This window comes from Lycorma delicatula, chromosome 11 (genome assembly GCF_047948215.1).
Source record: "Lycorma delicatula isolate Av1 chromosome 11, ASM4794821v1, whole genome shotgun sequence".
Classification (NCBI taxonomy): Eukaryota; Metazoa; Arthropoda; class Insecta; order Hemiptera; family Fulgoridae; genus Lycorma; species Lycorma delicatula.
The window spans coordinates 76,580,684-76,595,758 of record NC_134465.1 but is presented as its reverse complement, the minus strand read 5'-3'; the positions used below and the strand labels follow the sequence as shown (position 1 = coordinate 76,595,758).

At 31.2% G+C, this 15,075-nt stretch overlaps 1 protein-coding gene across 2 annotated transcripts in view; it reads left to right on the top strand.

Annotated features, from left to right (window-relative positions):
* The window catches only part of eas (ethanolamine kinase 1), a 58,324-nt gene that overhangs the window by 28,311 nt on the left and 14,938 nt on the right, over positions 1 to 15,075 (top strand). The window contains exons 3-4 of one of the 2 annotated variants that reach the window (XM_075379144.1): positions 4,440 to 4,567; positions 10,091 to 10,353. In XM_075379144.1, coding sequence (XP_075235259.1) covers positions 4,440 to 4,567; positions 10,091 to 10,353 — 391 coding nt within the window. Of the gene's footprint in view, positions 1 to 4,429; positions 4,568 to 10,090; positions 10,354 to 15,075 lie in introns of both variants that reach the window. The other variant, XM_075379145.1, reaches the window with a different exon arrangement.

The window sequence follows — 15,075 nt, the reverse complement described above, 5'->3', positions numbered from 1 at the left end:
AGAACCTGTTGTTAATTTATGGTGGCATGTTCTAATGGTTTTTGTATTAAGTTTAGCATTTCTGTTGTTCCCAGTTTTCCATCAATGCTGGACTTGAACCACCAGTTTCCGTACTTCGTATCTTGCTGCGATTTTTGCTATTTCTTCTAAGAACTGAAGGCATTTTCAGTTATCTGAGACATAAAGGAATACGTTTGCTTTTTGTATGATAGTTACCCTTAAAATGACATTCCAACATTTTGTATTATCGACTTAAAAATAGATATTGACTTATCAGACATACTGTATATTGTACTTATATAAAATAATGTATTGCAGCAAAACTGGTTTTATGAAGAAAGGCATTCATCAATTGAATATAATGAATATTATCAGTTAAAAATCTCTTTAATGGTCTTTTAAAAGATCTTTTTAATCTCTGTAATCTATTACTCCATTTTGAAGTGCTTGTATTAATTTTCCCGTAATGTTTGATGGGGCTTGAAGTAAATTTAAATAATATTGGTCCATGTGAATGCTGTTCATATTATGTTATTTTTGATGTTAATTGTTTTCTTTGATTTTTAAGGCTAAAGATTTTACCTAAACAGCAGTTTCAATATGTGTATACAAAAAAGGAATCCTCAGTAAATGTAACGATAACCGATGTCAATTATAACAACAGGCAAGACTTTTGTTTTTTCATATTAGCAGAATTGTAACTTTTTAACAAATTTAAAAATGGTTTATAAATTAGAGCACGATGAGATATCTTTTCTTATGTAGAGCTTTATAGAAAAAAAAAAATCTCAAGTTTTTCTAGGAATTGAGTTCCAAGTTGAATTGTCCAAGAACTTATCAGGGCTGAACTCTACCTCAAATTAATACCAATTCCCTTTTGACATTGAATTTTTTTATATTCATTTATTTACTAGCCCTGCCCATTACTTTTATTGAATCAAATGATATCTATTATTAAATGATTATATATTCATTAGGTATGATGACTCAAGATTATATAAAATTGAGTTGCTAAATTTAATTTAAATATATTATGTTTTACATTTTATATATTCAAGGTCAATAATAACAATACTGTGCTGGCTTTGCTATTATATTTATTATTATTATTATTACATAATTTTAATATTGAAGTCAGACATGACAGTAATGTTAAGTATTTTCAACAGCATCAATTCTGTATCCTTCCGTGTATAATAAATTAAATAATTCTAAAATGTTATTAAAGTGTTGTTTGTTTTATTTATTTATTATTTTTTTTATTAAAATTCACCTATTTTCTTTTTTATGAGATAATATTTTAAATCACACCTTTAAGAGTTTTTTTTTTTTTTGTACATATAAGTCAGTTCACTAGTTTGAAGTTGTTAATATTCTTCTTTGTATTCAGCTCTAATATTTTAATCTTAACATATTTCGTACAGCCTAATTCTTCAATTTTTTGTTTCTTCTAACTCCTCTTGAATCAGCTACCTTAAGAGTACAATAAATAAATATCTTAATCATTTTTTTCTTTTGATTTCTTCCTTTCTTCCCAATATTTCTTCATTATTTCTCCATGTTTTCACCTTCTCTCCGCTCCATTTGTAGTCATATTTTCTAAAATAAAATTTCTAAACTTATTTCTTTTTAAGAATATTTCTTGTGTAGTATTTAATTCTCTCATAAACTTTTAAAGTTTTATTAAACCAAGTAGTTTTTTGATTGTAAACCAAATTAAAAATTATTTTAGTCACTCTTTTTTCTTTCATTTTGAAAAGATGTTCAAAAGACATCAGTCTTCTTTTCTTTATAACATCTGAAAGTATGAAATTAAATTTATAAATCTTCATTTTTTCCACTCTTCCAATTATTCTCTTCAATTTTAACTGGCTGTAATAATTTTCTTAATATTTTCTTCTCTTGTGTAGCTCTTCAATTTTGCATATCTTATTTGTACGTAAACACTCTGAGACATACAGACATTAAGGTCTAACTTACTTATCATGCCTAATTTTTGTTTTTCTGGGAATTTTTTATTTATTTTATAAATGCTTTGTTGTGCAATATTCATTTTACTAGCTGTGGCTTTATTCGGTCCTTCATATGAAGCATTGGTTTTAATTATTTCACCTAGATATTTAAATTTATTCACTTTATTAATTTTTCCAAATTCAGTTTTAAAGTCTTTGAAGAATTTTTAATATTTGTCATAAATTTAGTTTTTTGAAAAGAAATTTGTAAATCTGTTTTTTCCGTTAACATTTTTAAAAGGTAATTTGAATTTCTGCAGATCATTTGCAAAGGCCAAATAATTGATTTTGAAATTCTTACCCTTACTGACTATTTTTTCTAATTTTCTGTTTTTTGTTTCATGTTTTCCAATCTTTACCTTCCTCTATAGTTTTTACCTTCTACACATTTCTTCATCACCAGAGGTTGTGCTGTGGCTCACCAATCTAGCTTTTCTGCATATAAGATTCTGCAACAAATTTCTATCCTCTCTTAGTCATCTTAAGATCTTATATTAAATTTCATCATTCCACATAGTTTTCAACATCCTTCTGTAACACCACATGTTAAGGCCTCCAATCTTTTCTTGTCTTATTTTTTCTTCTGTTTGTCTTTCACCACCAAAATTGCTACATGTAAGTATAAATATTTTCTAAATTTTTTATTTTTTGACCAACATTTGAAAGCTTGTAGATTTCTCCTTTTTTGTATGATAGATTTCCTTCCTTATTCCAATCTATTTTTGATATTGCAATACTTCATGTATCCTTTGCAATTTTACCACATAATATGTTCCTCCATCTTAAAATTAATTCCTTATTATTATCATCTTGGCATGATCATATTCTGTAGCATATCCAGTTTAGTAAAGGAAGCACTGGGAAACCGATTTATTCCTCATTTTTCTTATCAAGTGTGGCAAAGAGTTGTGTGAGTTACTACCATTTTTGCAAGTGACTTGAGCCGCATATCAGATTGTTTAAAACCTTTAAATAATAGCACCCATCTACATACTGTGTGTTTCTCTTTGTTGTGATTTATTTATTTTTATAATTTATATAAAATAGAATCTTTATTATTATTTCATCTCATTTAAGTTTTTAACCACCTTTTGTCTTAATTTCTGATTGAAATTTGAAGATATATTTTTTGTATATTTTTTTCTCACTTTGCCCTTACATTCTGATTATCGCAGGTGCAAATGTTACTAGTTGGGATTTTTTTCTCTAAGAGTAATGATTCACTTTACAATCGGTTATCATGTCATTACGGTGAACAAACTGAAAATGCTATTTATAAACTTAATATGTCCTGAAGACTTAGCACGCTGAAGAAGACAATGAAAACATTCACTTCTCACTTTATTGATAAACTTGCATAGGCTGGTTGTTACTGTTGGGAATAGCTTGAGTGGAAGGAAGGGATCTATCCTGTTCTCCCTGGTAAACCAGGCCAAAGTCCGTAGCTGCAAATTAAGTTTGAAGGCTTAGAATTCATCATTGATATCACTAAGGGAACCAGGTCTAAATTTTGTTGTTGTGAAAAACATTTTCTTATGGTATATATTATTACTGAATAGATGTATTAACAAGACATTTACAATCACTCACAGATTGTTTTTCACTCACAGACAAGTATTGAACTAGGCGTGGGGTTCGTACTTCTGCAAACTCGGTTAGCTAGTTCAGATGGCAATGGTTAGGACAGAGAAGATGTCCGAAGGAAGCCTACAGGAAAGCCAAAGGCGAAGGCTGAGTCAAAACTCACTGATGTAAATGTCTACCAAGGCATTTCATCGGCGGTAACATCAACATCAGTCTCAACTGAGGCGTGACTGGTGACTGTGATATGTAATCAGTTAGAGGGTCAAAAGACAACCTCTGTTAAAGCTCATCAGGGCTTGGAGGGGGGGGGGGTTGGTGTGGCGACTAGAATCATCACAAGGTGGTTGTCTTCCGCTATGGGGGTTGGAATTTTGGGAATAGCTATACGATTATTGTGAGTATATTTCATGTCAGGACTTCAACTGCACGGCCATCAACCTAAAGATTGATTTGACTTACTTAATGCTGTTTATTTTAACTTCTTCAAATATAAATTCCCATTACTGCCAAATTGTATTCTTAGAATTAGAAAATCTTAGTTAATTGGGTAAGAGGTTTTTTCCAAAAACAAAATATACCAAATCATTTTTTTAAACTTCACAGTTAATTTCTATTTGCGTTTGAACATTTTTTCATGTACATCTATTGTTTAATTTTATTTACCCTACTGAAAAATAGATATGTCAACTTCAGTAATAAAATATTAATTAGAACTTAATATTTTTACAAGTGTATACATATTTATATTTTATATTAAATAGTAATCATAAGTTAAAAATATATGTGTAAATGATAATTATATTTATTATTTTTTCTTGTTGTTTTAATAACAGTTGTTCACAGATGGAATAACAAACAAGTTGGTCGGATGTTTCAACAGTGCTTACTCTGAAGATGTCGTATTAGTACGTGTTTATGGACAAAATACAGATCTTCTTATCGATAGAAAAGCTGAAACAAGAAATTTCAAAGTAATTATTGTTTTATTTAATTTCAGAAAATAATACATATGAATTTAAGAATATAAGAATACATATACAAGAGTCTTAAAAATCAGTAAGAAGGATAATTGTGTGTATGTGGGTGTGTGTGCGTGCGCATATGTATATATGCATGTGATGCATAGATGCGTGTAAAAGAAAGGGTTTTCTCTTTTTTTAAAATTGTTAAATGAGTAGGTTGAATTTTTAGAACAGTATTTGTTGTTTTCTGTTGCTGTTATCAATAATAAATAAACACTGCTCATCAACATGTGGATCAAAGAAGAACTATCAAAACTCTGGATGACAACCTACATCTACCCGCTACACAAAAAAGGGGACAAACAGACCCTAACAATTGAAGTTGAAGACCGGAGCCTTGTTCTTGGCAGATCGTGGGACAAATCCCCCACAGGTCGCTACACACATGGTATATTTCCTATAGTGCTGATTTAGATGCGATTAGATAGTAGAGAAACTGTGTTTCTCTACGGAATCCCGGGCATGGTGCCGTTCGAGCGAGTTTGGCTAGGTTTCGTTTGGTGGATTCAAGTCAATAAGAGTCCCCAGATTGTGGGATTGATGATACAGAGTGGTCTATAGTGGCTGGTTTTCTTTGCGCCCTTGCAGTGTGTAGGTCTGCAGAAGGAGTTTAATCGAGGTATGTGATCATGATAGGATCCCGGGTGGCTAGGGTTCCGGCCGAGGCATTGGATTGATACATACATTGGCATCGTGCCGTGGTTTTATTGGTATTGTTTGTGATTTGATTTGGGGCTCCTACTGGTGGGGCTGACCGTGCTGCCAAGGTATGGTAGCCCGTGCGACCGGGGGCATGGCTGCCAGTGACAGTCCCTGATTGTGACTCTTGGCAATGCCGTGCGAGACTCCATGAGAATCCCTGCTCCACCGAGTAGTGGAGCAGGGTTTGTCCCTGGCTCTTGCATGAACCGAAATGAGGTTACGTTCCTCTTGTCAGGTAACCTAATTTGGTCGACTTAATTTGAGTGTAGGTCTGAATTTCTATGTTGTGTAAAACATAATTTTGATTGTTATTAGTGTAGCACTGATTTAATTTGCAACTCGTTCATTTTCTGAGGTATTCACAGTCACGAATGATGTCAAATTTGGACTAGGCACAGAGTCTGCATTTCTGTGGTCTCGGTTAGTTAGTTTGCAGGAATCATGCTAGGTTGGATATGAATATGTCCATTTGAGGCCTACGTGAAGACAAAATTTGATTTGTATTTTACTGATGCAAATATCTGCCGAAGCATTTACATCGGTGGCATTCCGACTGAGGCCTGGCTGATGACTGTGAGTTGTAATCAGTTAGAGAGTGTAAAGATGACCTCTGGTAAAGCCCCTCAGGGCTTGGAATGAAGGAATTGGTGTGGCGACTGGTAACATCACAAGGTGGGTGTCTTCTCCCTACGGGGTTGGGAGACCCTAACAATTACACAGAAGTTTCACTCCTAGACACAACATACAAAATTCTTTCAAGAATCATGCTCAGCAGCATCGGTTCACAACTCAAGAAATGAATACCAGGGAGGTTTCAGACCCTGGAGAAGGTGTCCAGACCAAATCATGAGTCACAAGCTAATAATGGAGTACAACAAGAAAAGAAACAGAGACATGGTGATAACATTTGTAGATTTCAAGAAAGCTAAGACTGCATTCACAGAGAATCCCTACTAAAAATTGTAAGACACCTCTGACTACATACCAAATTAATAAACATGATAAAACTGACCCTCACAAACACTAAAAACGTAAAATTTAGATGCAAGCTCTCAGAACCGTTTTGAGATCAAAACAGGACTGCGCCAAGGCGATGAACTCTCACACTATTTTTCACCTGTGCTCTAGGAACAGTAATGAGGAAATGGCTCAAAAAATGTTCCTCGAAAGTAAAAATAGGTTGAAAAATCAAAACAAACTGTCTTGGTTTTGCCGATGACTTGGTACTGTTAGCAAGTGACATCAACAAAGCTAAATCACAGATATTAGAACTTCATAACATTGGAAATAAATTTGGCCTCAAAATATAATTTGAAAAGACAGAAATTATGCCCCAAAAACCAACATGATTAAAAGAAGTAAATGTAAACTGTAATAAAATCAAAATAGTAACCCGATGTAAATACCTCAGAGAAATAATAATAACAAACAACCTAAATAAAAAAACTTTGATCCAAATAAGTAGAAACAAACCAGCTAATGCTCAAAAATTAACTTGATACACCTATGATAAAAAATGCCTATCAATAAACTCAAGATTAAGACATTACAACACAGTTAAAAAATCAGAAGCTACTTAAGCAACAGAAACACTCTTGCACCTGAGCGAACAATCAAAGACAGACAGACTCCAGAAAATTGAAAGAACCTGCATCAATAAAAAGTATCAAAAAGACGGGCAGTGGTGGATCATGCCAAACAAAGTTGTATGCAAAGAGTTAGAACCCATCACTGATACTAAACTAGGATTCTTTGGATATATCACGATTCAAGACTTCTGAAACAGCTAGTACAGTACAATCTGACTCGAAAGACATCAAGATAGGATGCAGATGGATCAGAGAAATAAGAGATGATCTGAAGGAAATCTGCCTTACACCAGAAGACACCACAGATAAGATAAAATTAAACAAGAAAATCAAGAATGAAAAAAAACTCACAACGAACATTTTCAATACTAGAAAGCGCATAAAGATCAGGACGCATGATCTTTATGCGTCCTGGGAGGACTGCAAGGCCGAAACAGTCCCATTGAAGAGACTTTGAAAATGGTCTGACTAAAATAATCGTATGCAGTCATGAAAGAGAATAATAAATAAACATTTTAATTTTTTAACCGAATATTGTTGACTAAAATAGTATACACTGTTCTGTATGTGTGTGTCTACATATAAATTGTTTGGTTATCATATTCTACTTTTTTTCTCTGGTTTTGTCATACATACAGTTGCCTCTCAACACAAATACCAAAAATACTGTAATTCAACAGGGCTCAACTACCTGAGTGCTGGCCCACTGAGCTTCTACTGTAAACCACAGAATGTAGAAGAAGGAAACAAAAATATGATAAAGGAGTGAATAATGAAAAAAGAATTATCTTAGAAGAATCACAAAAAAACCATCCAAAAAAATTAATGAATTCCTAGCCAAAATCAGGCCAACTTACTAACTAGCTTTGTGGAAAAAAGAATTAACTAACTATACCTGGGATAGGAATAACATTACACTCAGCTTATTACTTTCTCTTTATATTATGGATAGATTTTATCTCATATTTTAGATATACAGTACATATAATACTAGTATACGTATATATATATATATATATATATATATAATGAGTACAGTACTGTATGTGTGGCTAACAACATATTTGTAAGAAAAAGTTTAACTGATGATGAGGGAAAACCTTGAAAGCCCCTATTAGAAAAAAATAATAAGTATAAGTTAAGAAGCATTTTTGAATTCTGTAGTCTTGGTGGTAAACGGTTTTTACACTTTTGTCTTTGAGATATTAGCAGAGGGGAATATGGACAAATACAAAAGCAAAAGAATTGTTTTTGCTAAGTTATATATTTTAATATCTAATATTATGAATAGATACCATAATCAAGTGTTTATAAGCGCACATCAGCTACTGTTGGACATGATTTTGCCAATTCTATTCAAATTTTAAAAATTTGGTACCTCTTGCATAATTGTTTCTGTGTTAGTTCACCAGGTTCTCGCTAGGTATTATGACCAAATTCAGACTGGCTTAATTTCATTGAATATTTTTTTATTACAAATTTTTTCTAGAATAATCTGTTAAAAATTAAAAAAATTTCAATTTGATTGATTTGTATGATGCCATGCCACCATCAAGTAGAGGCCTTATATAGCTTTCTGGCATATTGTTTGATTACAATCAGAATGTCTAAAATAGAAGATTTATATGATCAATGCTTACCTTCCAAATTTTTTTTATGGGAACCATTTTTTCTGTTTCAAAATTTCAAGAAGTGGTAATTTGAGCCTCATAAGGAAATCAATCTTTATAATTTTTAAATTTCAATTATCTTTAATTGTAAATTCCTCCCCAATTTTTGACTGGATTTTATTCCTTTAGTTGTCATAATTAATAATTCAGAACAATTCATTAGAAAAAATTATTGTCTTAATATTTATTGTTTAAGCACCAACTTAATAATTATAAGTAATTCATAAACGAAATATCCATGTATTTTTTCAACCTTTTTAATAGATTGTAATGTTCTTATGTTGTGAAACTTATATTCATTAAGATTTTTGAATTCTTATAAAGGAGAACAACTGCTTGCACTGTAAGGTATCAAGATTGGCAAGAGATCATCAATTTTTGCAATCTTATGCCTTTTTCTTTTCATTACTCCATCTGTCAGGTTCTGTTAGAATTTTTTCTTTATTAATTTGTTCCTCCACTTCTCTCATGTATACCCCAAATATTCCATAATCCAAAAATTATATTTTTTAACCTCTCTCAATTACGGTTCCGGTCTAACTTCTCTTTAATTTTTTTTTAGATTTCAGGCTTTTAAGGACCTGATCCAAGGAACCCTATCCTAGAGATGAGGCTTCCATTTATGTGCCACGGTGCACAGTATCAGAAAATAATTTTTTTTTAAATTATAAATTTGCTCACTAACTTGGTGTAATTATTCACCTTCTTCTGAGTTGCATGGCTTAGCACAGATGTCTATTTAGTTCAACCGAGAGAAAGTAAAAGAACTGTCTTGGCTGAATTCTTATTTTATGTCATAGACAGTATGCATTTTTGTTCCTAATTTCAAATAATATTCTTTCTGAATAATTAAAAACTTTATTATAGTTGTTTTTTTCCAATTTAATAATTCAAAACTTTTGTTATAAAAAAATAAATAGAAAAAATATGATAGGATTATTTATAGTTTCTCATGGTGTTATTTTATGTTTAATTGGCCGAAGTTTAATAATAGAAAACAGAGAAACAAACTTAAATTCTTACATGTTTGATTTAAAATTTTTACATTTCTTAAAACTGTTTATTTTTTTATGATACTTATAAAATTTAGAAGTAACTGAAAAGAAATTATATCACTTCTGTTATACCACAATAAAATTTTGCTGTACTTTGCAACACCATCAAGATTATTTTAACAATTTTATATGTTTTTATTAATTATTAATACTATCGTCAGCATAATAAAAACATGAACTTTGATTACAACATGTTTATTCAAACATAATTTTCTCCTAGTGTTCTTTTTAAATACAATCTGTGAACTGATAATCCAGTTGTGTTTTTTTTTTCAATTAGTAATACTAATTTAATGAAAGCATATTTTTAATGGGTATAATATTTTTTTAACTTCGTTTTTAAAGGCTACTAATTTAATGAAAGCATGAGTTTTTTTTTAATGGGTGTAATAGTTTTTAATTTTTTTTTTTTCAATTGTTAGTAATTCTTAATATTTGTATTTTATCCTTTTTCAGTTATTACAAGATGTCGGTTACGCCCCGCAGTTATATGCTACATTCCAGAATGGTCTCGTCTATGAATTTGTACCTGGTGAAGTGTTGACTGTAGATACAGTTAGGTCACTGGATGTCTATCCTATGGTGGCTAGAATGATGGCTAGAATACATCATATCGATTGCGGTAATAATGTACCTCGTAGTCCTGCATTATGGGATAAAGTTAATAATTTTCTCGGACTTATTCCTTCCAAATATGATTATCAGGAATTACAAATACGGTATATCTTGTTTTTAATTTTATTTTTAGTATTATTATATGTATATTAATTGTTACTTACAAGTATTTCAAAAAGGATGTAATGTAGTAGGATGAGAGGGCATAACTTAGACACGGATAACTTTTACAAACCTTTGAAAAAGAGATTTTACTGAAATTTCTGTGATCTGCAGTTTACATTAAGTCAATGTTTTTTTCTTATTTTGTTCATAAATTTCTTCATACATTTGGGTTTAGAAAATCAGAAGGACTCAGGCCCCAGCCACACTGTTAAACAGTGAAGTTGAAAAAAAAAATATTAGAAAATAATTCCCATAGTTTGATTGTCAATAATTATTGCTTTCAGGTCTATAAGAAAGTTAAAATCCTGTGCTTATTGCATGGTTTTGTTCATGATTTAAAAGAAGCAAGCTATGAAAAATATGTACAGTATTGTTAGTTTGATTTATTCAATCGGTGTTCAGTGTGCAATCAATTGCTGCTGTGGGATATGATCTTTATTTTTTGATAAAGCAGATTATAGTTTACTGTGATTTAATTTCACATTCTCCATATTTGTTTTATTTTAAAAAAAACAAATGATAATGTTTGTTTTAACAAGATAATAGTACTTGTCATACTCAGTATGTTATTGCAATGAAATCATTTATCCATTTATTGGCCTCCAAAAAAAGGAATAAAATAGTAGAGTGTACTTCCAGCGATGAAGCAACATTGCACACTGTCAGTGTTTTACTAAACTTTCTGCTTGAAATTTTCGGAGGTACACTCATTTCAAATTGCATCTGGCCATCGAGATTTTCAGATCTTCACCTATAGATTTTTTTTTTTGGGTGACCAATGAAAGAATGTATTATTTAGAAAAATGTTAATATCCCAGATGAACTGAAAAATGACATAACTGAATTTGTAAATTCATAAAAGTTTGTTATAAGTTATTTTGTCAAATACAGTATGGTTTTAAATAAAAATAACAAGCACACTCTCTCTCTCTCTCAAGACAAGTGCCATTAGGAACAATGCTACTGTAAACTTCATTATAAAGTTCACAATTTTCCCTGAAAGACAGTACAAGAATTACAATTATTTAATTTTAATAAATTTGAAGTGTTAAATAATTTGTCATTGTATTCAGTTAGTTATCAGTATTATTGACACTAATCAGTATTATTTTGGCACCTTTGTTAGACAGCCACAGTCACCTGTGGCTGTGTATTTTGTTGTTTTTGTTCTTTTCTGTAAGTTTGCCTAGTATCAATCGCAGAAACCAGTTGACTGCTGTGAGGTTTATCCTCAATATTAGCTTTACCAGCTTCTGATGTATACAATTTTATTTCCCATCCATTTACATTACATCCTTCTGTAACATCATATTTCAAAGGATTCTGTTCTTATACTGTCAGGTTTGTTTTTGTTGCCCACGTTTCACTATCGTAATGTGATAAATTCAACATAAATGTTTTCAAGAATTTCTTTCTAATTTTTTAATGAATTTATTGCTAGAAAATTTATTTTTTCCATAAAAATCACCTTGTATGTGCCAATCTTATTTTGTTGTCTGTATTACTTCATTCACCCGCCCTTTATTCATATGTACCATATTTTACTGAATTTCTTATACAGTACAACCTTGTTTAACTAGACCCCATTCAACTGGACTTTTGGATAATCCGGACCAATATCAGGAAAGGCATCTTTAATTTTTTTTAAATAAAATATGTACTCTAATACAGTATTACTAGTAAATTAAAATTTTAAAAATATATTAAATAAAGAAATACAGTAGTAGGCCTACTGTATAATGTATCCATTTTATTGGCAGTTACTTTCTATCACAGTTTTTACATACTGTAGTACTTGTTAAAAGTATGTACATATTTGGTTTTAGCTATCTCATGTACTGCTTACTGTAAACATGTACTTTTTCTGAGAATAGAATTGTTGTGCAATATTTTTGAACAGTAGTTATAATGAGGGTAACATAATGTTAATGATCAGATGTATAGGCCTATACACTGTGTCATACTCTATTTTAATAAACCTGTGTTCAGAAAAGCAGTACAGTACCAGTATTCAGTGAACATTGTAATCGTAAGGTATAGTTTGCTACAGTAGTGATCGTGATTGAAATTTTGTGTGCGTGGATTAATTTAGTGAAATGGCAACTGAGTGAAAGAAGGTAGTCATTTCCATGGAAGAAAACTTAATGCGCTATTTTGTATAGGTAAAGAAAATCTGTAAAAAAAAATTGTGATGAATTAGTTGTAGGAAATGAAACTGTTTCAGACTGGAAAAAACACAGAAAGAGACTGAAGATTTATGTTCGAAAATGATGGCTAAAGATAGTTTAGGCAACAGGGCGACTATCAGAACGGCAAAAAATAGTCAGCTAGACAAAGCTTTATTTATGTGGTTTACCCAAGAGAGGGTGCATGGGGTTCCTACATCAGGTGCCATTTTACAATCTAAGGCTTTAATTTTAAATGACAAATTAGGTGGTGATCCGTCATTCACAGCAAGTTCAGGTTGGTTAGATAGGTGGAAAGCTCGCCCCTGAATATAGCTCAGTGTATCAGGAGAGAGTTTATCAGGTGATCATGCTGCTAGCAAAAATTATAAAATTACATTTTCAAAATTGATAAAAGAAGAGAATTTGTCACCATCTCAGATTTTCAATGCTGATGAGATGGGATTTTTTAAAAATACTACCTAAAAAAATTCTCACCTCAGAATTGGACTCTGCTGCTAAGAGGCATAAAGTTTGTAAGCAAAGGGTAACGATTCTTTTATGCAATAATGTGTCAGGCAAGTTGAAGCTCCTGCATCTTGTGATAGGAATATTGGTTAAACCTCAAATACTGAAGAATATTAGTAATTTGAATGCGCTTCCATGTGTATACAGGTCACAAAAATCAGCATGGATGTCCTGCAAAATATTTAAAGAATGGTTTTCTTCATTCTTCGTCCCTGAAGTGAGAAGATTTCTAAAAGAAGAAGAGCTACCACAGAAAGCTGTTTTATTTATTGACAATGCTCCTTTTCATCCAGATGCAGATGACTTGAGAAATGGTGACATCTTTGTAAGATTTTTACCCGCACAAACGACAGTACTCATCCAACCTTAGAATAAAAGCTTTCAAACGACATTACAGAAAAAAAATTACTTATAAAACTTATTGAAAGAAATAGTGAGGAAGCTGGAGTAAATGTTTTAGATTAACTTAAATTAATATTCGAACAGTAATTACAAGTGTGCTTCAGCATGGGACGAAATTAATGCTTCTACTTGGAAAAAGTGTTAGAACAAAATCTGGCAAGAAATGAAATCTAAATCCAATACTGAGATGACTGCTGAAATAAACAACAATGCCTTAAAACAACTTAGTCATCAGTTAGAAGATTCATCTGCTGTCAAAGATGATGTAGCTGAATGGATGTACTACAAAAAATATGTAGATCACCAGTATTTATAGTGATGATATTGTGTTAGCATGTTCTTCAAATCCACATCCCGATATTGAAAACACAGAAGACAGTTCAGACGACAAATTCCTCAAGGAAAAAATGCAAGTGATCTCTCATGGAGAAGCTATAGATATGCTTGGAAAGCTGATGTATTTTGAAAATCAAAATGAAAAATCTCCCCATTAGCTGCTTACCCTGAAGTGTTTACAAGATCAAGCAGCAAAAACTATGAAGGATTTTTTTAAAAGTAAAATGTTGATGTAGCTGTAAGTTATGTAGCTATATAAGTTATTTGTTAATATGTACTAAGTTGATTTTAAGTTTCAACATCTAACATTAATACTGTAGTGATTTCATTAAGCTGCAGTAGATATATTACACATTTCCAGATTACCCGGACTTTCGTTCGTGTGGACAATGTCTGGTCCCATCTAGTCTGGTTAAATGGGATTGTACTTTAGTTGATTCTTTTGTTTACTGAAGGGGACAAAATAAAAATTTTAAAACTTTTGTGAACATAATTTCATGAAGAACCCTATAACTTGAATATGGATTGAAATAAATATTTCGGTATTAAGTCAACTAATTTGCTCTTTGGAAAATATTCTCGTGTTTAAAAATTAATGGGAAATTAATAACTCTCTTAAGCATCTTATATTGTGTTGTGCATGAAGAAGAATCTTAGTATGTCTGTATCATCTGTTGGGAGTTCAGTGTTGCAACACTGCATTTAAATATCACTGAACCTTTTTTTTTAGGACTAGAGTTAATAAATATATCAGAATAAATAAGACTGAGATTTTGTTTTTGGCAGGTATTTTCATATGATTTATTATAATTTTGTACAAATGTTATATTAAAAACTTGTTACCCCAGTTTTCGAAATGTAGTATTAGTTTTTGGGTAATTTTTATTTATTGTTTGTGACAATTCTTATACCTGTGTGAAATGTTTTGAAAAAAATCAGTATTTATAATTTCTTTAAAGATTATTGATTGATATATCAAAACTAGATAATTCTGTATTATAGTATGTAATAAACTGTGTTTATAAACATTTTAAAAGGATTTGGATGAGATGAAAAAGTTAGAAACATTATCAAATATTCACGAGAGGGTCTCAGAGGTCTTCGAAATAAAATCAGAAGTAAGACAAGGAAATGGACTTTCACCATTACTATCTAACTGCACATTGGAAAAAGTAATTCGAGAATGGTGAAAAGAAGTAAAAGCTAAAGGGATAAGATTGGGTCCCAAAT